Source organism: Ricinus communis, chromosome 3 (assembly GCF_019578655.1).
Source record: "Ricinus communis isolate WT05 ecotype wild-type chromosome 3, ASM1957865v1, whole genome shotgun sequence".
Lineage (NCBI taxonomy): Eukaryota > Viridiplantae > Streptophyta > Magnoliopsida > Malpighiales > Euphorbiaceae > Ricinus > Ricinus communis.
Window position 1 is genome coordinate 27,523,248 of NC_063258.1, and position 22,618 is coordinate 27,545,865.

At 35.3% G+C, this 22,618-nt stretch overlaps 2 protein-coding genes and 2 pseudogenes across 3 annotated transcripts; 3 read left to right on the forward strand and 1 right to left on the reverse strand.

Annotated features, from left to right (window-relative positions):
- Window positions 1-242: 242 nt before the first annotated feature.
- On the forward strand, window positions 243-1,284 carry LOC107260872 (annotated as a pseudogene).
- Window positions 1,285-1,381: 97 nt separating this feature from the next.
- Window positions 1,382-1,875, forward strand: LOC107260867 (annotated as a pseudogene).
- A 1,254-nt stretch (window positions 1,876-3,129) lies between these two features.
- LOC8268305 (cell division cycle protein 27 homolog B) lies at window positions 3,130-15,422 on the forward strand. Of its 2 annotated transcripts, none has more exons than XM_002514193.4 (16): window positions 3,130-3,341; window positions 4,227-4,299; window positions 4,484-4,593; window positions 4,868-4,914; window positions 8,675-8,772; window positions 9,010-9,293; window positions 10,239-10,394; window positions 11,142-11,361; window positions 11,879-12,105; window positions 12,193-12,258; window positions 12,603-12,722; window positions 13,100-13,176; window positions 13,737-13,856; window positions 13,963-14,182; window positions 14,267-14,548; window positions 14,898-15,422. In XM_002514193.4, the coding sequence occupies exons 1-16, from the start codon at window positions 3,237-3,239 to the stop codon at window positions 14,946-14,948; spliced, it is 2,256 nt and encodes a 751-aa protein (XP_002514239.1). In that variant the 5' UTR covers window positions 3,130-3,236; the 3' UTR covers window positions 14,949-15,422. The 2 variants fall into 2 exon arrangements, with proteins under 2 accessions (XP_002514239.1, XP_048227782.1); XM_048371825.1 differs by having other exon boundaries at window positions 3,327-3,341; window positions 4,534-4,593.
- A 2,200-nt stretch (window positions 15,423-17,622) lies between these two features.
- On the reverse strand, window positions 17,623-18,539 carry LOC8268304 (lachrymatory-factor synthase). Its single transcript, XM_015716174.3, has one exon. It carries the CDS (start codon window positions 18,311-18,313, stop codon window positions 17,819-17,821), a length of 495 nt encoding a protein of 164 aa, XP_015571660.2. The 5' UTR covers window positions 18,314-18,539; the 3' UTR covers window positions 17,623-17,818.
- Window positions 18,540-22,618: the final 4,079 nt, after the last annotated feature.

Consider the following 22,618-nt stretch of genomic DNA (forward strand, 5'->3'; position numbering starts at 1 on the left):
GTCATCTTTTTATTTTATTTTATTACAAAGAGGCAAAAACCAGAAAACTAAACAATAACATCATGAGAGAGTGGAACAGCAGCAGCATCATGATGAAGCCAATAACCAAGCAAGCCAGGGAGGGGGATGAGGAATAAAGTGATAGCCGACAGGGAGAGAACCAACATAATTGAACAAGCTTGATATTCCAGTTTCTAGTAATCCTGGTTATTTTCAAACCGAATTTGACCTCTCATCTTTAATCCTACATAGAAGAGTGTTACCATGCTGAGTCGAGTAGGACCATTTCATGTCATCTTTATCAGAGTCTTGTTTTACTCTATGCATCTTTCCATGCTCAAGCTCCACCTTTACCCCAATCAGCCCAAGACATAGCCAAATGGGCAGCAACCCAATCATCAAATTGCACCACTTTACGAGAATTGAACCAAATTTATGCCCATAATATCCGTAGCAACTTGCTTCATTTTTATTCCGCCCCGTTCCATTGGAACAATATAATAGGTACTCTAGACTAGATGCTCCTGTCAAAGCATTGCAAGTTTATGTTTTCATGTCTCGAGCTGGGGTCTTGCCTGATTCTTATACTCTTCCAATTGTTTTAAAAGATGCGTGCCAGATTTTCTCTATTGAGATCGGTAAGCTGCTTCAATCTGTTGCCATAAGGCTTGGTCTTGAGTCAAATGACTATTGTGAAAGTGGTTTCATTAGCTTGTATTATAAATCTAGTGATATTAAGAACGCGCATAAAATGTTTGAGGAAAATCCTGAGAGAAAGTTAGGTTCTTAGAATGCTATTATAGGAGGGCCTAGTCAAGGTGGGCGTGCTAAAGAAGCGATTGAGATACTTATAGAGATGAGAAAATGTGGGTTTGTGCCAGATGATGCGACTATGGTTAATGTAATATCAGCTCCTGAGAGTTTAGGTGACTTGAACTTAGCTATTCAATTGCATGAATATGTTTATCATCCTAATGTTTTCCGAAGACTAAATATTTTAATGATGAATACGATTATTGACATGTATGGAAAATGTGGTAGAATGGACTTAGCAAGAAGAGTGTTTTGTACAATGAGTGAAAAAATGTGTCTTCTTAGACATCTATAATAGTAGGTTGTGGAATGCATGAGCATGTCTACCAGAATGCTTCTTATCTATTGCTAGAAGCTAGAAGCTTTGCCAGAAGCAAGCAAGATGAGGTCGCTCTGCTCTTCGTAGACAAGGCTCGTTCCGTACTTGACTTACGAGCTCGTGTAGTACTCACCTCTCTCTCTAACAAATGATTTGATCCGATAGTTTACGATATAGAAAGATAGATACATATTTAACAAGAACATTCAAAGATGAAAGATATTAAAAGATATCGGTAGTTGTCCACCCAATGGAGCTATTGAATACTTCATTGCATGAGAGAGGCTGGAGGCCTGACCATGCGACTTTCCTTGGTGTATTAAGTGTTTGTGTTCATGGTGACATGGTACAAGAAGAGAACCAATTTTTTGAAATGATGAAGAATGTTTATCGGATAATGCCCCAGATGCAACATTATGGGTGCATGGTGGATTTGCTTGGGCGAGTTGGGTTGCTTGAAGATGCTAGAGAGACTGAAAGGGATGCCAATGAAGCCAAATGTGGTAATTTGGGGGTGTTTGATGGGTGCTTATGAGAAATATGGAGATGTGAAGATGGCGAGTGGGTGGCTAAGCATTCACATGAGCTGGAACCTTGGAATGATGGGGTCTTTGTTGTTTTGTCTAAACATAAATGCTAGTAAAGGTTTGTGGCAAGATGTTGAAAGAGTAAAAGTTGGTATGAAACACCAAAGACTTGCTAAATGTATGCTTATACTGTGGCAACGAGTTCAAATTGAAGCCTTTTCCTTGTTCATAAAAAAATAAAATAAAAAAATAAATAAAAATAAAGAAAGGACTACAACCTCCAATAGAAGTTGATGATAAGACTTGTAATGAAAATTAATTAAATTAATTAACAATAGAGAGAAGCAATTCGCATCAGGGTTGTATTCTATAGGAAATTGTGTATAATTTAGAGAAAGAGTCTTAAGCACAACTTCTCGATGATCTTTTTTCCTTTTCATAATGATGTCAAAATTAATGCAGCAATACGGTTTTCTAGTAATTTTTTATTTCTGCTATAGATAATATTCACTAAGACTTTTATTGATTTTATTTGATGCGACTATATTAACTAAGACATTGATAAATTTATAGGAAATTTTGAAATTAATAAAACTTTAATTTAAACTTTTAGTTAAATATGATGTATTCTATTATGATAATATTTAAGAGAAAATTATTTTCATTATCACAAGTTAATCTTTTGATTTGATTGTTTTATTTATTTTTTGTTTATTTTTACGAGGAGAGCATTCTCTTTTTAAAATTTAAAATAGATTAAGTATATATTTATATTTTAAAATTTTTATTGATTAGTTAGTTTATTTTAACATTTGATTTAATTTAAGAGATATATTAGTTTTACTTTTAGTAATATCTAAACACATATAACTTTCAATTTAATTTAATATGTACTAAAATTTTATTTTTTGGTAATGCTAAACACCTTTGTACAATATATATGAATGTATAGAATGAAAACATTTTAAAAAGTGTTAAAATATTATAAAAAATAATTTAGATATTTATTAGGTTAAATTAAAAATTAAAATATGCATTTGACCTTTAAAATATATATAACTCTTTTATAGTATGAGTTCATTTTATTACAATAAAAAATTGATTACAATTTGATGCACAGTTAAATATTCTAATTTTATTTTCTTAATACATTATTTATTATATATCTAATATTAATCAGTTTTGATACATAAAAGAAACTTTATACTAAACTTAGATATTTCCCTACTTTATCTGAAGCCAGTTTTAACAATTGTAAAGTATAATGATTGAGAGCTAGAATCCCAACTAAATTTGAATTTGAATTTATATTTTGAAATGGAAAATAAACAAACTAGAGCATAAGCTCATTAGCCATTTAATATTTAATTTCAGATATACCCTAAAGAAAATATAAATAAAATCTATATTAAGTTAATTTAATTAAGTGCAGGAATTATTTTTCAAAAAGAAAAGTCACGTGACATGTAATTTGAAATAACAGTAACACGTGCCATCCTATTTTGAACCTAAAAAGAAACCCCCAAAAACCAGAAAAATCCTTCTCTCTGCTCTCTCTCTTGCTCTGAATCGGAGCCATGGAAGGGATACTAAAAGACTGTGTGAACAACAGTCTCCGCCATTTCATGTACCGCAACGCCATGTTCATGTGCGAGCGTCTTTGCGCCGAGTTTCCTTCTGAGGTACTAATCCCCTTTAAAAAATCCAATTTATTTTTTAAAGGATTTTGCTTGGTTACTGAGCAACCGCTTTAAAATTAGAACGATTTTGTGCATGCTTGTGTTTGGGCGAGTGCACAGCTGCAGTAGATGTGCATTTCCACTTGCTTTGTGCGCTTTTCTTTTTCTTTCACTCACTGATTCTTACTATTAAAAAAGGAACTTTTCTTATTAACTGAGAAGATCGTTTTTTTTTTTTGGTTTACCTTTAATAATTTTAGCTTTTTACGCTGCTAATTCAATTTTTGAATATTTTAATTTTGTTAGGATGTGATTTGTATTTTGTATTTTGTAGCATAAGCATCCTAGTTAGTTTTGTTTGAGTTCATTTGTTTTAGAATATAATATAATAGAAATATAAGCCTGACATATACGGAAAGTTGTGGTTGTATAAGTTCATTAATTCTTGAAAATCAGAATTTTCAGGAGACATTGAGGTACTAAATAAAACTATAAAACTCTAAAAGCCTCTTCTTCTGGGAAAATAAATTGGCAAAAAAAGTTCAAAGTTTCATTTGTAACTTGAGCTTTCCAGGGAACTGCTGTTGCAAAAAGTGAAAAGAAGGTTACTGATGCTTTTTAAGGTATAAAATCTGGGGTCGAGAAAGAAAATGGTTTTTCTTGGATGGCATACTTAATAGATTGCGTTTGGCGCTGTACCTTTCTCAAGTTATGTAATATTAGTTGGTAATATGAATTTTTGGGCTGTGAGGTGTATTTTAGTCCTCCCTTATCCTGGACGACCATGTTCTTATTGAAACATGCATATCTGCATAAGTAATGTCATTTATTTATTTTTCTTGCTGTTCTACTGAAGTTTGGTTGACTCGTTAGTGATTAATTTTGCAGACAAATTTACAATTATTAGCCGGATGTTATTTGCAAAATAATCAAGCCTACTCTGCATATCATATTCTAAAAGGTAATAGACTATAGTTTTCCATGTTACCGCTATCACCTAGTTGTTGACTCATGATGATATTGGCTATGTTAAGTCATTGTTCTTTTTGCCTGTTTGGTTTTTTCTTTGCTTTGTTTTCATTAATTAATAAAACGAGTTGCTTATTTATATATCTATCTTCTTCTGTTTTCATCATTATTTGAAGGAACACATATGGCTCAATCCCGCTACTTGTTTGCGATATCATGCTTTCAGATGGATCTTCTAAATGAAGCTGAAGCAGTGTTATGTCCTGCCAATGAACCTAGTGCAGAGGTATATGTGACATTCTTCATATAGATAATACTTTTCTGTCATTTTTAAAATGCATTACCCCCAGAAAAAAATCAAATATCGTTACTATTGATATTAGTAAATAAAATTTATTTAACAAGAAACAAGTCCATGACATGGTTTTGCGATCTCTATTGCATTTATAGTCGACAAATATACTGTTGCTATATTTTGGGTTTTACTCTGTACTAGTTAACATCCTTTCCAGGATGATGGATTACTTGCTTACTTCTTTTGTCTTTTTTTCTACACATAGGTTCCAAATGGTGCAGCTGGGCATTATCTTCTCGGGCTTATTTACAGGTTGCTCATTGCTTTTCTCATAGACGTCATAATCCCCATATTTCTGTTGCCTTATCCTTTGGAGGTTTTGAGTAAAAGTACACACTCATTGGCAGTGGCAAAGCCTTGTTGTAACTAATGGGGGCAATTGCCCCCCCTTTAATTTTTGAAGCAAAAGAAATTACCACTACAGTTAACATATAAATCTAACTACGCCCTTACACAATTACAATACAGGTGCCCCCACTTATTTCTTCTTGCAATTATGATGTTTGTTAATGTGCTGCTCTGTCTGTTCCCCTCCCACCCCTACTCCTACTCTCGTCAAATCTTGGCTTCGCCTGTGCTTATTGGGCATCCTTGTTATCAAGGCAGCTTTATTCTAATATGGCTAAGACTTCCACTTCAAAAGTGTAGACCCCTTTGCTTGTATGCATATTTAATTTAGTAGGATGTGTAGAATTTTATAGAGAAAGGAAAAAAGAGAAATATTCTCTTATTTTTTTCATATATCAAACATAGGAAAAACACAACTTATATAGACTAGCTAAAGGGTAAAAAAAATCCTAGATAGGAACTAATTTATCTTATCCCTAAACCTTAGAATGTTTATCCATATCTCTAACAAACAAAAACTAATTAGTTATTCTAACTTATCAACACTCCACCTCAAGTTGGAGCAAATATATCTGTCATGCCCAACTTGCTAACTTGAAATTCAAATTGCTGACTTTGGATCAAAACAATCCTTTAGTTATGCTGTGTAGTTGGTACAAATGGAGTACAGATAATTCCTTCTTCAAGTTTTTCTTTTATGAAGTGCCTGTCAATTTCAACATGTTTTGTCCTGTCATATAAAACAGGATTATGAGCAATACTGATAGCTGCCTTGTTGTCACAATACAGCTTCATAGGTAAACTCACAGATCTTTTAAGCTCTTGTAGAACTCTTTTCAGCCAAAGAATCTCACACATTCCTTGTACCATTGATCTGAATTCTGCCTCAACACTACTTCTAGCAACTACATTCTGCTTTTTACTTCTCCATGTGACTAAATTACCCCAAACAAATGTGCAGTATCCAGAAGTTGACCTTCTATCAGTGATTGAACCTGCCCAATCAACATTCGTGTACACCTCAACTCCTCTTTTTTCATTTTTCTTGAAAAAAAGTCCTTTTCCTGGTGTACTTTTCAAATAATGAAGAATTCGATATACAGCTTCAAGATGTTTTTCATATGGAGAATGCATAAACTGACTTACCAAGTTTACAGCGAAAGCAATGTACGGACGAGTATGGGATAAGTAAATCAGTTTTCCAACCAACCTCTAATATCTTCCTGTGTCTACTGGAACAACATTCTTTACCTCCCCAGAATTAGCTTCAATTGGAGTTTCAGAAGGTTAACAACCACTCATTCCAGTTTCTTTCAAGAGATCTAGAATATACTTCCGCTGTGAGACAACAATGCCTTTCTTTGACCTTGCCACTTCCATTCCAAGAAAGTATCTTAGCTGGCCTAAATCTTTAATTTCAAACTCCTTGGCTAGGTTTTGTTTCAATCTGCTTATTTTAATTATATCATCTCCAGTCAAAATTATATCATCTATATAGACAATTAAAACAAAAATTTTGTCTTCAATAGAACTCTTTATGAAAAGAGTATGATTAGACCTTTAATAAACTTTGTGAACCTCTCGAACCATGCTCTAGGAAATTGTTTAAGGCCATATAGAGATCGCTTTAGCTTACATACTTGGCTCCAAATTTCTGAGCAAAACCAGGTGGAGGTTCCATGTATACTTCCTCCTCTAAGTCACCATTCAAAAAGGCATTCTTCACATCTAGATGATTCAAAGACCAATCTAGATTAGCTGTAACAGACAAGAGCACTCGAATAGTATTGAGTTTTGCCACAGGAGAAAAAGTTTCATAGTAGTCCACTCCATATGTTTGAGTAAATCCTTTGGCTACTAGACGAGCTTTATATCTTTCCAAGGATCCATTTGAGTTGTACTTCACAGTAAACACCCATTTACATCCCACAACTGTCTTCCCATCTGGCAGATCCACTTCTTCCCAAGTAGCATTCTTCTCCAAGGATCTCATCTCTTCCAAAATAGCTTTTTTCCACTCAGGAACATTTAAAGCCTCCTGAACACTATTTGGAATAACCATACTAGACATTTGTGAGATAAAAGCACAATATGGTGATGAAATATTTTTATAAGATACAAAATTTGACAAAGGATGTTTAGTACATGACTTGACACCTTTCTTAAGAGCAATGGGAAGATCAAGTTGACTAGATGAATTATTTGTAGGAAGTTTTGGAGACTTACCATAAATTTCATGATCCAACCTCTGATTAGATTCTTGATGGTGCTGTAGGATGGTGGCTCTTTTTTGTGCTTGATGTTCCTTTGAATATACAAGACCTTTAAACTTTTTCGCATAGATATCAGTTGTTTCAATATTTTGATTTTGAGATGACCTTATCAAAGGCTGTTCAGTATTTTCAATATTTAAATCATTTGGTTCCACACTTTCTTTATTTTTTGACCTATTTTCTTTTAAAACATGATCAGACCCCTAAGAAATACCATTATTTGAAAAAAAAACTCAAAAGTTAAATCATAATCAGAATTTAAATCAGAACCAGAATCAATTGAGACATCTTCACTAGTGTTCTCCCCTTGAAGATGAAACTCGTCAAAGTATGATTGTCCTTCAAAAAAAGTGACATCCATAGAAATAAACATTTTTTTCAAAACTGGATCAAAACATTTATAACCTTTTTGATTTGCAGGATAGCCTACAAAAATACATTTATGTGCTTTTGGATCAAGTTTTGAACGTTTGGGATCATGATTATGGACAAAAGCCACACTTCCAAAAATTTTTAAAGGAATGTTGCTAGTTAGCCGAGTTATAGGAAAACATTCACTAAAAACTTTAATTGGTGTTTTAAAGTTCAAAATTCTTGTAGGCAATCTATTAACCAAATAAATGGCTATTAAAATTGCTTCACCCCAAGGATACTTTGGAATTTTAGTTGTAAAACTAAGAGCTCTAACAACCTCTAGGATATGTTTATTTTTTCTCTTAGCCACCCCGTTTTGCTAAGGCGTGTTACTACAAGAACTTTGTCCCAATACATTATTAAAGAACTCCTTTCCATTGTCACTTCGAAAAATTTTAATTTGAGTATGAAATTGTGTTTGAACCATATTATAAAAATTTTTGAACACACTTTCAGCATCAAACTTCTCTTTTAAAAGAAAGACTCAAGTAACTCTAGTATGATCATCAATAAAAAGGATAAACCAGCGTTTTCCAGAAAATGTTGGCGCTCTAGAAGGACTCCAAACATCACTGTGAATCATGGTAAATGGCTTGGACTGTTTATAAGGTTGCGATTGGTAAACAGTTCGGTGATGTTTAGCTAATTCACAAAATGCTTTTGCAATTTCTGCAGTAAAGGATGAGAGGCTAAGGGAAGTGGCATCAATTATGATGCTGTGGCTTGAAATTTTTATTGCTTGTTCAAATCTCATAGTTTTGTTTTTTGTTTCTCTTTTTGTTTTTGAAGCTACAAGACTATATTTGCATCCTGCAAAAGCTTGTAGTATGATAACTATTTTTAATACCCTCCTCAAAAGGAATTATGGGGGAAGCTTTATATTTGAATTTCTGAACGAGCATAATTTTGGTGATTTTGTGTATTTGGTATATCCATTTACATCCTATGTTAAACTCATTGAAGTTCATCTGGCTTAGGTATACTGATAGAAGGAAAAATGCAATTCTTCATTTCAAGCAGGCTTTGTCAATAGATCCTCTACTCTGGGCTGCATATGAGGAGCTGTGCATATTAGGTTTGTTCAATGAACACCCATGTGGCTCTATTTTCTTTGCTATTTTATGTTGTCAGCACTTGTAATCAGATCAAAATATATTGTCTTTATAGTTGAGAAATCTAGTTTCATCCTCTTAGAGTAAATGTGTTTGGTTTCACTTTGCTCCACTTAATTTAAGTAAAAGGCAAAAGCCTTTCTTATTTTCTTTTGTTCTGCTTAATTTGGATAAAAGTAATTTTCTTTTGAATGGTGTAGGTGCTGCTGAAGAGGCAACTGCACTTTTTGGTGAAGCAGCTGCTGTTTGCATCCAAAAGCAGTGTGTAAACCATGCATCAGCTTTCCAAAATGTCCAGATCTCCAGTGAGGATCATAATTTACTCTCTGCTAGAAACTCTGGTTTGGAAGATGTTAGTCCAAGGCAGTTGAAGCACGTGCAAGGTAATAACCTAAGAGATATTCCTTCAGCTGCCAGTCAACCTCCTAATGGTGGCCCTCCAAATTTACCATTTTATAATACTCCTTCGCCAATGGCCTCACAGGTATTGGAATTAGATCAAATTATAAGTTAATGGAAAGTCTTGCTGTAATTTGCATTTTCTATTCTGTCTTTAAAGACTTGAAAAAATAAGCAAGTTAATATCGTACAGTTTGTTTTGAGACCATGGCCAACTTGCTTTTAATCTTTTATTGACAATGGCTTATCTCTTTTTACCTCATCTAGTAAGTTTTTCAGATTTCTCAACTTTTTAATGTTAATGTGCATAACTTATTCTCAACTGTGTTTTCATACGGAAATTTTCCAGATCCTCAATAGCGGAGTTGGTTCTTTAATTGGTTTTGTTTTTGCTTTTCTATCTCTCTCTTTACTAGTAAATGTCTAATGTCCTCCTTTCTCTCCTCTGGGCTTCTGCTTAAATGTTAAGGATCGGGTAGGTTCTGGGTTTAAATCTTTTAGTTTTCATTTCCAATTTTCCCGTTGAAACTTCCTTTTCTTTTCTTTTCTTTCGGGCTTAATCAGTCGCAGGAAATCCATTCTAGTTTTCTTTGTCATGCATGGTTATATTATATATGTCTTAAGCTCTGAGTCTTGTTTTTCTGTGTCCTGTGGTTAGTTTGTTTGCATGATCTCACTGGCTGCCAGAAGCAAGTTCTATCATCCTGTGCCCATTAACTATTTATCTTATTCTAATTTATTCCTACTTAATTTTCTAAAACCTAGTTATTTTTACATGTATGTTTAGAACGTAATCCTGTTATTTAATCACGCCCCTTGACTTTCATGTTTACTTGACATGTTATTGCATTTCATATAGTAATTTCACTTTCACCTCTTTCCACAGTTTTGCTTTAGCATTCATGGTTATGATAGTGTATTGTGTTAGTTTTCACTTGCATATAGCAGATATTGTTTGCTATATTTTGGCAGTTTGGAGGCTTCCCAATTGAGAGTATCACCATAGTCTAAGATCCTCTACATTTTGCAGTTGTCTGGTGTCGCTCCACCACCTTTGTGTAGAATTGCTCAGCCAAATGGTCCAAATCCTAGCTCACTCTGTGCCGAAAATTCTGCAAGGTCTACTGTGAACTCTACTATTCAAGCCCCTCGAAGAAAATTTGTTGATGAAGGGAAATTACGGAAGGTTAAGACTTGCAGTGTCATCTACTTTCCCAACCTCTCTTCCAATATATGTTCTGATCTTAAACTTCAAACTTTTTTGAGGTTGTTTCTATGTTTTTCTGATTAGAAAGTGCAAAGTTTGAATTATCATTATGTTGTATTTGTGGCCACCTGATAATTTAATCACATTTATAGGACATGAAACGGGAATTGATGCAAAATATTGTTAAGATATTAGTGGATGTAGGTGTCCCTTGAGTGGAATAGTATTATTAGCTTATTCTAATTTTAGATGTTAAAACAAAGAAGTTTTTGTTCAAATTTTTTAAAGTACTAGTGCACGAAAGAAACATTGTCATGATAAAATACCCTTTTAAAATGCTTGTTTTATCTTATTTTGGAATCATCGTTACTGTGATGTTTTTACTTTTCCTTGTCTTTGTAGGTAGACCTGAGACTACTCTTTGTTAGGCTGATGTTATTTGTTAACCTTCAGTTCACAAGCTTGGCTATCATGTAATTTTAGTCTTTTTGTTGGACCCGTTCATGTATTGTCTGGTATTTTTCTTCTTGATTAGATTAATTGGGTATGATAGTTGGTTTGATCTTTGTATTTTAAGGCTTCCCTTTCATTTTGTTCCATGAATCATTTGTGTTGGGCCTCCTTTTTTTGATTGTGATAATTCAATAATTGTGAGATACCTAGTTTGTGAAACTTGTATTTCTTATTTCATTCATTCTAACATTAGTTTCCTGTACTTGCTTATAGATTTCTGGGAGGCTATTTTCTGATTCTGGCCCTCGACGAAGTACAAGACTTGCTGCTGAAGCAGGGACAACCAACTCAAATGCAAGTACCACACTGGCAACAGGGAATGGAATTAGCAACTCTTCTAAATATCTCGGTGGTTCTAAACTGAGCTCTATAGCACTACGTCCTGTGACCATTCGTAAAGGGCAGTCATGGGGCAATGAAAATTATAATGAAGGTGAGAACTGTTCTTGATTTTTACTAATTTGGGGGGATTTGCTTCTGTATTGATATTGAAGTTAGTTGAAATGGGTTCCTTAGAGAAGGTTTGTTTTGTATTTTTTTGGCAAAACTGTAATGGGATAAGCAAATGAATCATGTTAGCGGTAGATTTTAGTCGTCCTAGTTACTTCAGTTTTTGGACCTTTAGAAGGCTTCAAAGTACTACATATGGCGGCTTCTCTCTAATATCTCATGCCTGGTAACTTAAAAGGATTGTCATAACGTACCTTTTATGCAATCAGGCATTACCATTGATGTAGAATTGAAGGGTTTATGTACATCTTGCAGTATGAGTGGACATGCTTTTATATTGCCCGCTATATCCTATTTGTATTTGTTTAATGCACCTAGCTTTAAACTCTCTCCTTGCCTTTTGTAACTATTAATTTTCCCTTTCCTTAATACTCCTTCCCTGCTTGTAGCTTATCATTTACAATTATTCTAAGTCCTTGAAAATCTTAAATGTTTTTAAGGGATACGCAACGATACTTTTGATGATTCGCGTGTGAGTGCTGCAACAACAAATTCTAGTTCATCACCTTCTAGTGATGCTAGATGTCTTGAATCCGAAGGACCGTCTATAACAGTTGGTGGAGTTATAATGAGCACTGCAAAGGTCTTAAGTGGTGCTTCAGAAATATTAGGTCTCTTGAGAATTCTCGGAGAAGGCTATAGACTTTCTTGCTTGTACAGGTGCCAGGTATAAAGTGCTGAGTGCTGGAAAAAAATTAGTAATCTTATTCCAAGACCATGCAATGATTTCATAAGCTGCTTCTTGGTATGACAGGATGCATTGGATACCTATATGAAGCTACCTGGCAAGCATTATAATACAGGCTGGGTACTTTCCCAGGTAATTTCATTGTTAAACTTTAGTTCCTTTTTATTCTCAATTGGATTGTGTTTTCTCCTGCAGTTGATAATATATGTCTTGCACTGATAGAGACACACACAACCTCCTGCCCTCTTCTCTGTAGGATGTGTCATTTGTTTGTGAGGTTGTGGGAGAGATAATTTCTAGTTCCCTTGCACGAAGAAATCTATAATTTCTGAGATTTTGGAGGATTCTGTTATTCAAAACTTTTTTCTTACATCTCTCTCTCTCTCTCTCTCTCTCTCTCTCTCTCGTCATTCCAGTGCATTGCTTGCCCAAGTAGTGCTAGAACTTGACATATTACTTGGTGTGTTCAATTGCAGGTTGGGAAAGCTTATTTTGAATTAGTGGATTACTTAGAGGCTGATAGGGCTTTCAGTCTTGCCCGTCGAGCATCACCTTACAGTTTAGAAGGATTGGATATATATTCCACGGTCCTTTATGTGAGTTCTATTATCCTCATTCCTCAGGTGCTTGTGTTAATACAGCTCTGTAACAGAAAGATAAGAGAGTCGTTCTCTGACTGAAACCGATTCATGATTGTGACTCCTCGTGCCTTAATAACTGCTAATGGATATGCTTAGCATAGGGCATATCCTTTTTTGCTTAATGCATACGCTCTCCACCTCCTCTCCTGCACCTTGTCATCAATGGAAAATGTTTCTAATATAGAGACTAGCAGCTCTATGGTATCTCCAACCTCTGAAAATCCAGATGACATTATATTTCCTCTTGAAAAGCTCTCTTTAAATGCTTACTGTGCTATTTTATGTAGGTCAATATCTTGCTTCATTAGAGTTTATTCTTACTTTTGTTGCAGCATTTAAAGGAGGACATGAAGTTGAGTTACTTGGCCCAAGAACTGATATCAACTGATCGCTTAGCTCCTGAATCTTGGTAGTGTTGTCATGCTTTTGTTAAGTAATATTGTGCATTCTATCCCTTGCTATTTTTTACCACACCCGTTCATCATTTTGATTTTCATAGTTCACATATTCATTGTCAGCTTAAGATTGCTCCTCAGTGCAGTTTTTCCTCTGAACTTTGTTTTTTCTTTTATTTTTCTACATTGTACAACTCAAATCGACTTACTCTTGTTCTTGAGTTATAGATTAGGCTACAATACACTTCTTTTTGGCACTGAAATTAAAGTCCGTTCCCTCATGAACACACACTTAACTGTTCCCCCCCAGTCTCTTCTTTTTTTATTTTCCTTTTATTTTCTATTACTTCCAGGATTAAACATTGGAATCTTGACATCTTGAATGCCAATCTACAGATTGGTATAATTAATATGACCGCTACTGAGTAATCTACTTATTTCAGTGGCTTTCTCTGGAATGGTCGACTTGTTGAAATAATGATGAACTTGGCTGAACACAGAACCTATAAATTTCTGATTGAGTTGTTATCATTGTCATCATGTTGCTCACAATTGTTTTTAAATGGACTTGCAGGTGTGCCATGGGAAATTGCTTTAGTTTGCAAAAAGACCATGAAACTGCCCTGAAAAATTTTCAGCGGGCTGTGCAGCTTAATTCAAGATTTACATATGCTCACACCCTTTGTGGTCATGAGTATGTCACTTGGTTTCTATCTACTCCCTAAGAAATCATAATTTGATTAATGCATGGGAAGAGTGGAAGTTTTTGTATCTTGATTGTTGATAATTTTCTGGTACAGATATGTAGCTTTAGAGGATTTTGAGAATGGAATTAAGAGTTACCAGAGTGCACTACGAATTGATGCTAGACATTATAATTCCTGGTATGGGCTTGGGATGGTCTACCTCCGGCTAGAGAAGTTCGAGTTCTCAGAGCATCACTTCCAAATGGCTTTTCAAATAAATCCACGGTCCTCTGTCATTATGTCGTATCTTGGGACGGCTTTGCATGCTTTAAAGGTTCAGTCACTTGGTGTTTTGATTGTTAGAATCTATAACTGATAATCTACAGCTGTCTGAAATTGTTTTTCTATTAAATAACAGAGAAATAGGGAAGCTTTGGAGATGATGGAGAGGGCTATTTTAGCTGATAAGAAGAACCCTCTTCCCATGTATCAGAAGGCTAATATACTTGTGAGCTTGGAAAGTTTTGAGGAAGCTCTAGAAGTCTTAGAAGAGCTGAAGGAGTATGCTCCTCGTGAAAGCAGTGTATATGCTTTGATGGGTAAGATCTATAAGAGGCGTAACATGCATGAGAAAGCGATGCTTCATTTTGGTCTTGCTCTGGATTTAAAACCATCAGCAACTGATGTTGCTACAATTAAGGTAATTTGCACTATTCTTTGTGGAATCTAACACTTCACACCAAAGAATATGTCATTTGGTTAGAAACTAGACCCAAATGATCTTGGTGTTATCTCTAGGAATGTTGGTAAATATGTGCATTTATCTTAGCATTATATCTGGATGAATGCTTCATAGGCAGTTATTATGGGTGCACTTCTTTTAACTATACTACCTTGCCTTGTATTTTTTTTCACGCCTTAGTTTTGCAAGCAAAAAACTCTTAACTAGCAGCTCCTGACACGACTGAATTTCATTTTTGGTTATATATCAGCAATGGAGTTCTATTTTGTTAAACAGTACTCGTTCTCATTTGTATACATTTAAACAGGCGGCCATTGAAAAGCTGCATGTACCAGATGAGATAGAAGACAGCTTGTAGATCCTGTTGTTTGGAAAATAGATGATGACACAAACTTTTTGGTCCAAGACTAAAATGGCACCAAGGAGATCCCCTGCTTGTGCTTTCAACAGGTGGCAAGTACTATTGCATCATATTTGATGCGTTTTCTAGCTGGGAAGCCTCTTCCAATTAGCAGGCCTGGTTGAAGTAATCTTGATTTTGTAGGGTAGTTAATACACTCATGGAAGACTTTAGCTGACATATGTGCCCCGGAAACTGCCATACTTGTACCGGTAGATGTATAAAGGAGTCTTTGAGTAAATTGCTTGTATGATTCATGTTGTTTATAGTTTGTATTTTACTGTTTTTCTATAAACTTTTTACTAATTGTCACCTCACGGGTTCCATTTTGTAGCCAGGTTTTCTGGGCACCCCTAAATTCCTTATACTGAAGTTGTAATCTGGTTGAAAGTAACGATCTATTTGAAAGTGAGAAGTCATTCATCTAATCAATCTGATTGGTCCGCTCTTTCAATAAATAGCACAGAGATGGTGAAGAGTGGGGTTGTAGAACAATTCTGAGGTAGGGAGGGAGTAGGGCTATATAACAATTCAAGCTACTGTAGCGCAGGTTGAGTGGGGCTCATTGAAGCTTGATCATCAACTAATCAAATTAACAATGACACAAGTTTAAGCTTAATCTATTCAGTTCATAAAATCTTAATAGAATTAATAGCATGAAAATAGTATCACATTATCTGATATCTTCATATTTTATAAGAACTAGCTATCATGTACGTGATTAACATGTCAGGGAATTTAAATTAACAAAAATAATGGTGTAGTAGTTATAAATACAATAGTTTTTTATTTAATTAATTCCAAAGTTTCTAAGTTAAACAGTTAACTTTGGAAATAATATAGGTCGATAACTCATCTTTAGTTCATATAAAAATAATATTAAGTTCAATACGAAGTCTCTGATTATTCTCTTTACGTATTAATTTCAATACAAAATCAAGGTTTCCCATTGCAGGTCAGATGGGCATTTTATTGGTAGGAAAAAAAAGAAACTACCAGCAGTGGCTGAAGTAATGCTCTTACTAAATGCACAAGGACCCAGTTGGATGTCCAGTACTAGTAGGCCCACTTACTTATTTATCGGTAATAGTATCAACAGCAATCCAAAGCAGTAGCCAGTGGCTAGACCTGTTAATCAGCTTAGATGTTGCTAAAAAAAAAAACAAATTTAAAATACAAGTCACATTAATAATATTGAGATTATTCAGATCAAGAAATTAAATAACCAAAAAAATATTATTTAAAATATAAAGCATTACTAAAAAGAAAAAGTTTAGGATAAACTTCACGTTATTTTACTCAAAACTGGGGTATCATAAATTTGATATATAAATATACAGTGTTGTATCCAGCATGCCCAGTACCAGTTTGTGATCTAGGCGTAGTTCAATCGGTTCGCAAATGCGACAAATTTTGTTGTTGCAAATGATCTATGTTGCCAACGCATGCACACAAGAAATTAATCCTCATCTACGTCCAAATTATTGTTGTTGTTGGCTTTGGTCCTCTCAACGGAGAGAATGGGGATGTTGTCTCCTTCAATGAGAATTAAGCTCTTGTCATAAATAATATATAATGTCAGGACTCAGGAGATAAGAGGCTGTATCTATTCATCGTGCTCCTGTGGAATATAAACTGTTAACGCAGAAATCCAAGAATGTCCGCTGCTGGTCTGTCCATGTTGTTTTGTTCTTTACATTTACAACTGAGCTGATAGTGCGAAGGAGTGGAATAGCAACATTTGGTGTACTTATTTTGATATGCTTGGTTCTGATTTACTCTTTCCATGTTGACTCTATTCTATATATGAGTTACAAAAACTTGTGCCTGTTTCTTCAGTGTATTAATTTTCTAATTCTCTGTGATGTTTACTGGGGTTCTTTCACATGCTATGGCATTTTTCAGGTGTGCTTGGGATGGGGATAATTGTAACCCATCACCGTGTTTTCCCCATTTCAGATATGTATTTGATAATAAACCATTAATATTATTATATATATATATACATTAAGAAAAAAAAAAAAGCATTGTGGAGATTTGGGTAACAGCTAAAAATATATGGCTTCTTGATACATATAGTTACATATATTGTGAGGTAAAAAATACTATAACATCCTCTTTAGGTTATGCAAGAGAGCTCTAACCCTATGCTCACATCTTTTTCTCTTTCTTTCTTAAGATCCTGCTTATAGTAATATAATGTATTTTGTATTATGTTACAGAAAGAACAAATTATCGGTCAGATTTGTTAAAGATAATGCAGAAATCTATTGAATTGGTCAATAAATAATAGGTTTCATCAATTCTAGTCTTTAGCTTTTTTGATTTTATTTCTATTTCATAGGAAAATATTTCTATTAATTCTAGTTGTACTTTGAGTCTAATCATTTATTTAATATTTTTAATGTATTTAGAGATTGGTTTAAAGCTGACTAAAATAGTGTAGTTTTTGGATTATCGTTTTCTTTTCTTCTCATTTCACAACAATGCTGCCATATCGGAGAACCCTATTGAAAGTGGCAATACGATAGAACTTAACAAACAAAATCAAGACGAAAAAAAATATGAGGAAAAAAGAAAAAGACAACACAGTGGCTGAAGAAATGGTCTTATACTAAATGCACAAGTTGGATACTCAGTAATACTACTAGGCCAGCTTATTTATTTATAAATAACACTGTAATAGCATCAAAAGCAATCCAAAGCAATACCAATAAACAGCAGGTAATGACATTTAATTACGTTTACATTTTAATATTATTCCACGTTACCGACAACTATATAACTGTAGAAGAACAGGAACATAAATGGATAGGGGTACAGTGCACTTATGCTTGGAGAGCTTCTACCATTCTCTTGGCCATTACTTGCAAACCTGAGCTGATAAAGAAATCCAAATCTTCTAATTTCCAGTCCTTGACAGGCTCAACTTCGTACCTCCACTCAATCTCACAACCATCTTCGTTTGGTACAACTTTTACAGTTGATACATAGGCATTGAACCCAACATTCCCATCAATGATAGAATAGCTAAACACCATTTCTTTTGAGTCAATGGACAACAGTTTTTGCTTGGTCCAGTTCGATACCTCTTGATCAGCACGTCGATTCGTGTTATCAACTGGTGTTCTAAAACCAGCACAATAACGAACACACCCTGGTTGCCCGGAAATGCCCTCAACTGGAACACAAGTGGTGAGAGTTGGAAACCACTTGTTTAAGCCGAAGAGATCTTCTAAAAACGGCCACACTTGTTCTGGCTTAGTGACTTTTAGCTTTGCAGAAGCCTTTCCTTCCCACTTTGGCTGGTCTTGTGCTGCCATTGTGCTATGTAATGATGAATTGCAACAGACTATTTCAAGTGAGTTGGAGAGTAACCCTTCTGCGAGAGCCACTGTTGGGTTCCTTGATTACAACATATATAAGACTGACTTTTGATTCTTCATTGAGGTGTACACCTTTCTATTTGTCGGACCAAATTTTGCTTACATATGTGATCGAAAATTGTTGGGCAGTGGGCGCTGCAATTGAGTGGTGAAGAATGTGAGTGGGGGTTTAGATGTACGATGCTTCATGTGAATTAACTATCGCGATAGTCTGGCCGTTAGAAACTTGGGACCGACACTAATTTGTGCCATACTTATACGAAGTTTATTAAACGTAGGATTTACTGTTTAGACCAATAAACATCCATTAATAGATAAGTTTAACATTTAGCATCTTACATAAGTGTTAGGTATGGCTCATATATACAAGTTTACAAAGGGACAGAGAGCGAGAGAGCGAGGTGAAGCGCAGTGGTGCATGTTTAACGCATGTTTAAGGTTCGCAGGTATGAGGATATATATATATATATATATATATATATATATATATATATATATATATAACCTAATAGTGTGGATGATTATCTTATATAATATGATCTATACCCATCGCCTCCCTCAGGGCGAGAGGCTTAAATCACTCGATGCGAACCTAAATCATTATGTTCTTAATTTTCTTGTTTGTTTGTTCATATTCATGTGATTGTTAGCGTTATTTCTCAACAAGTGGTATCAGAGCCTGGTTGAGATGGCTATATCAGGTGCATAATTCGAAATGGTGAAGTTTGATGGACATGGTAACTTCGGATTGTGGCAAACAAGGGTAAAGGATCTGTTAGCGCAGCAAGGAATTCTAAAGGTTTTGCAACTATAGAAACCAGAAACTATAGAAGATGAAGGTTAGGAAGAACTCCGCTATGAGGAGTGGAACATACGCTATGTTACTAGATGATTATATATCACGTAATGAATCTGACATCTCTAGTAGAAATATAGAAGAAATTAGAAAGTTGGTTTATGTCCAAATCCCTAACGAATAAACTGTATGTGAAGCAAGGGCTGTATGGGCTAAAGATGCAGGAAGGTTCTGATTTGGAACAACACGTGAATGTCTTCAATCAAATAATCACGGATTTAGCTCGACTTGATGTGAGCAGTGAGGATGAAGACAGAGCAATGATTATGTTGTGTTCATTGCCTTCCTCTTATGAACATCTGGTGACTACTCTTACATATGGGAAAGAAACAATCAAAGTTGAAGCAATTATTGTAGCCTTGTTGGCTCACAACCAGTGGAAGAAGAATGCAGGGGAAACCTCTCATGGTGACAGTTTATATGTTAAGGGTAATCAAGATCGTAGAAGGAAGTTAGAGAAGGAGGGTTCTGGAAAATGAAAATCCATATCAAAGTCTAAGGGCAAAAAGACGATTCATTGCTACAAGTGCAAGGAGCCGAGACATATGAAGAGAGATTGTCCAAAATTGAAAAAGCAGACTGATGAGAAACGTGATGAATCATCCAAGTCTATGAATGTGGTGCAGAGTGAAAATTCGGATTGCAGTGATGGTGATATGCTTTCAGTTTCAACGACTCAGTTCATGGATGCATGGATTCTTAATTCTGGATGCTCTTATCATATAAAGCTTAATAGGGAGTGGTTCACGTCATACAGGTCAGCTAATTTTGGTTCTGTCTATTTAGGTGATGATAGATGTTACAATATTGTTGGTATTGGTGAAGTCAGAATTAAGATGTATGATGGTATTGTTAGAACATTATGTGATTTTAGGCATATACCAGATTTGAAAAAGAATCTAATTTTCTTGGGCACTTTACATAAGAATGGTTTTATTCCTAAAGCAGATGAGGATAGGAAAACCATTAGATTTGTTAAGGGTGCATTGACTATGATGAAAGGAAAGATAACTGCAGGGAATATCTATAAACTGTTAGGCAGTGCAGTTGTAGGTGGAGTTCATTCTGTTGAGTCATATGATGATAATACAAAACTATGGCACATTCGTCTTGGTCATCTTAGTGAACACGGAATGACTGAATTGCATAAAAGAAATTTATTGCACGGTGTTAAAAGCTGCAAGCTCGATTTTTGTAAGTTTTATCTTCTTGGAAAATAGACTAGAGTTAGTTTCACGACTAGAAAGCACAAAACTGAAGGAATTCTTGATTATGTGCATTCTGTTGTGTGGGGCCCTACTAGGGAATTGTCATTGGGTGGATCTCTGTATTATGTTACTTTTACTGATGATTTTTCTAGAAAAGTTTGGGTGTATTTCTTGAAACAGAAATTTGAAGTTTTTGCTAAATTCAAGCTTTGGAAAGCTAAGGTGGAGAACCAAACTAGTAGAAAGATCAAGTATTTGAGGTCCAATAATGGCACTGAGTACACAGTTTCAGAAATTTTGTGAGGAGCATGGGATTCAGAGGCATCTTTCAGTAAGCAAGACACCACAGCAGAATAGTGTTGCAGAAAGGATGAACAGGTCCTTAACTAAAAGGGCAAGATGCTTGAGACTGAATGCAGGGCTTCCTAAAAGCTTCTGGGTAGAGGCTGTGAGTATGGCGTGCTATCTTATCAACATATCACCACGAGCATCATTAGGTGGCAAGGTTGCAGAAGAAGTATGGACAGGTAATGCAGTTGATTTTGATAACTTATAGATTTTTGGTTATCTTGCTTATGTGCATGTACCTGGTAATAAAATATCAAAACTCGATCCAAAGTCCAAGAATTGCATCTTTCTAGGCTACAAGAAAGGTGTTAAAGTATACAAGTTTTGGGATCCGAATGCAAAGAAAGTGGTGATCAATAGAGATGCAGTCTTTGATGAACAGTTCATGTTGCAGCAACACCAAGACAAGGTGCCAGAAAATAGTTCCAGTTTAGATACAGTGCAGATGGATTTAGAACAGCATCCAGTAGTAGTTGAGAGAGTTGAAAGTTCAGCTCCAACATTTAGTGGTTCTAATACAGTTGATCTGTAAAATCATAATCTAGCCAGACATAGAGAGAGACGCACCAATGTAAAGCCTCTTTTGCACTTCTCATTAGTAGTGATGATCCAGCTATCTTCCAAGAAGCTATCACTAGCCAGGAGAAAGAGAAATGGATGGGTGCAATGGTTGAGGAGATGGAGTCTTGCAGAAAAATAATACATGGGAGCTAGTTTGGCTTCCTGAGGGAAAGAAGGCTATTGGGTGCAAGTGGGTGTACAAACGAAAATCAGCAGTATCAAAAGAAAAAGGGAAAAGCTCAAGGCTCAAGGCTCGATTGGTAGCAAAGAGTTTTTCACAGCAGAAGGGGATAGATTATGATGAAATTTTTTCTCCTATAGTTAGGCATACTTCAATTGGAGCAGTACTTGCATTAATAGCTAGTTGGAATTTGCATTTAGAGCAGATGGATGTCAAAACTGCTTTTTTGCATAGTGATCTAGAGGACCAGATTTACATGCAGCAGCTAGAAGGGTTCACTCAACCTGGACATGAGCATTTGGTTTGCAGGTTACAGAAATCGTTGTATGGGTCGAAACAGTGTCCAAGACAATGGTACAAGCGGTTCGACTCCTACATGATTCAGATTGGCTACAGGCAATGTGAGTATGATTGTTGTGTTTATGTTAAGAGCCTTGATGATGGTTCTTTTACTTTTCTGTTACTGTATGTTGATGATATGTTGATTGCTGTAAAGAATATGCATGATGTCCTTGGTCTGAAAGCTTTGTTGAGCCAGGAAAGACTTAGGTACTGCAAAGAAAATTCTTAGAATGGAGATTCACAGAGATAGAGGCTCAAAGAAACTGTGGTTATCTCAACAAGGCTATATTGAGAAAGTGTTAGAGAGGTTTGGGATAAGCAAAGCAAAGCCAGTGAGCACTCCATTGGCAAATCATTTTAAGCTTTCTTCAGAACAGTGTCCTAAGACAGATAGGGAAATTAAAGACATGGCAAAGGTTCAATATGCCAGTGCAATTGGCTGCTTGATGTATGCAATGGTATGTACTCTCCCTGACTTGGCTCATGTTGTTAGTTAAGTTTGTAAATACATGTCTAAACCAGGTAGGAGACATTGGGAAGCAGTTAAGTGGTTGGCTGCTTGATGTATGCAATGGTATGTACTCGCCCTGACTTGGCTCATGTTGTTAGTCAATTTTGTAAATACATGTCTAAACCAGGTGGGCAACACTAGGAAGCAGTCAAGTGGATTTTTAGGTATCTGGAGGGTACTATAGGGCATGGAATTATTTTCGGTAGTCAGCATGATGATCCTTTAGTTGTAGGGT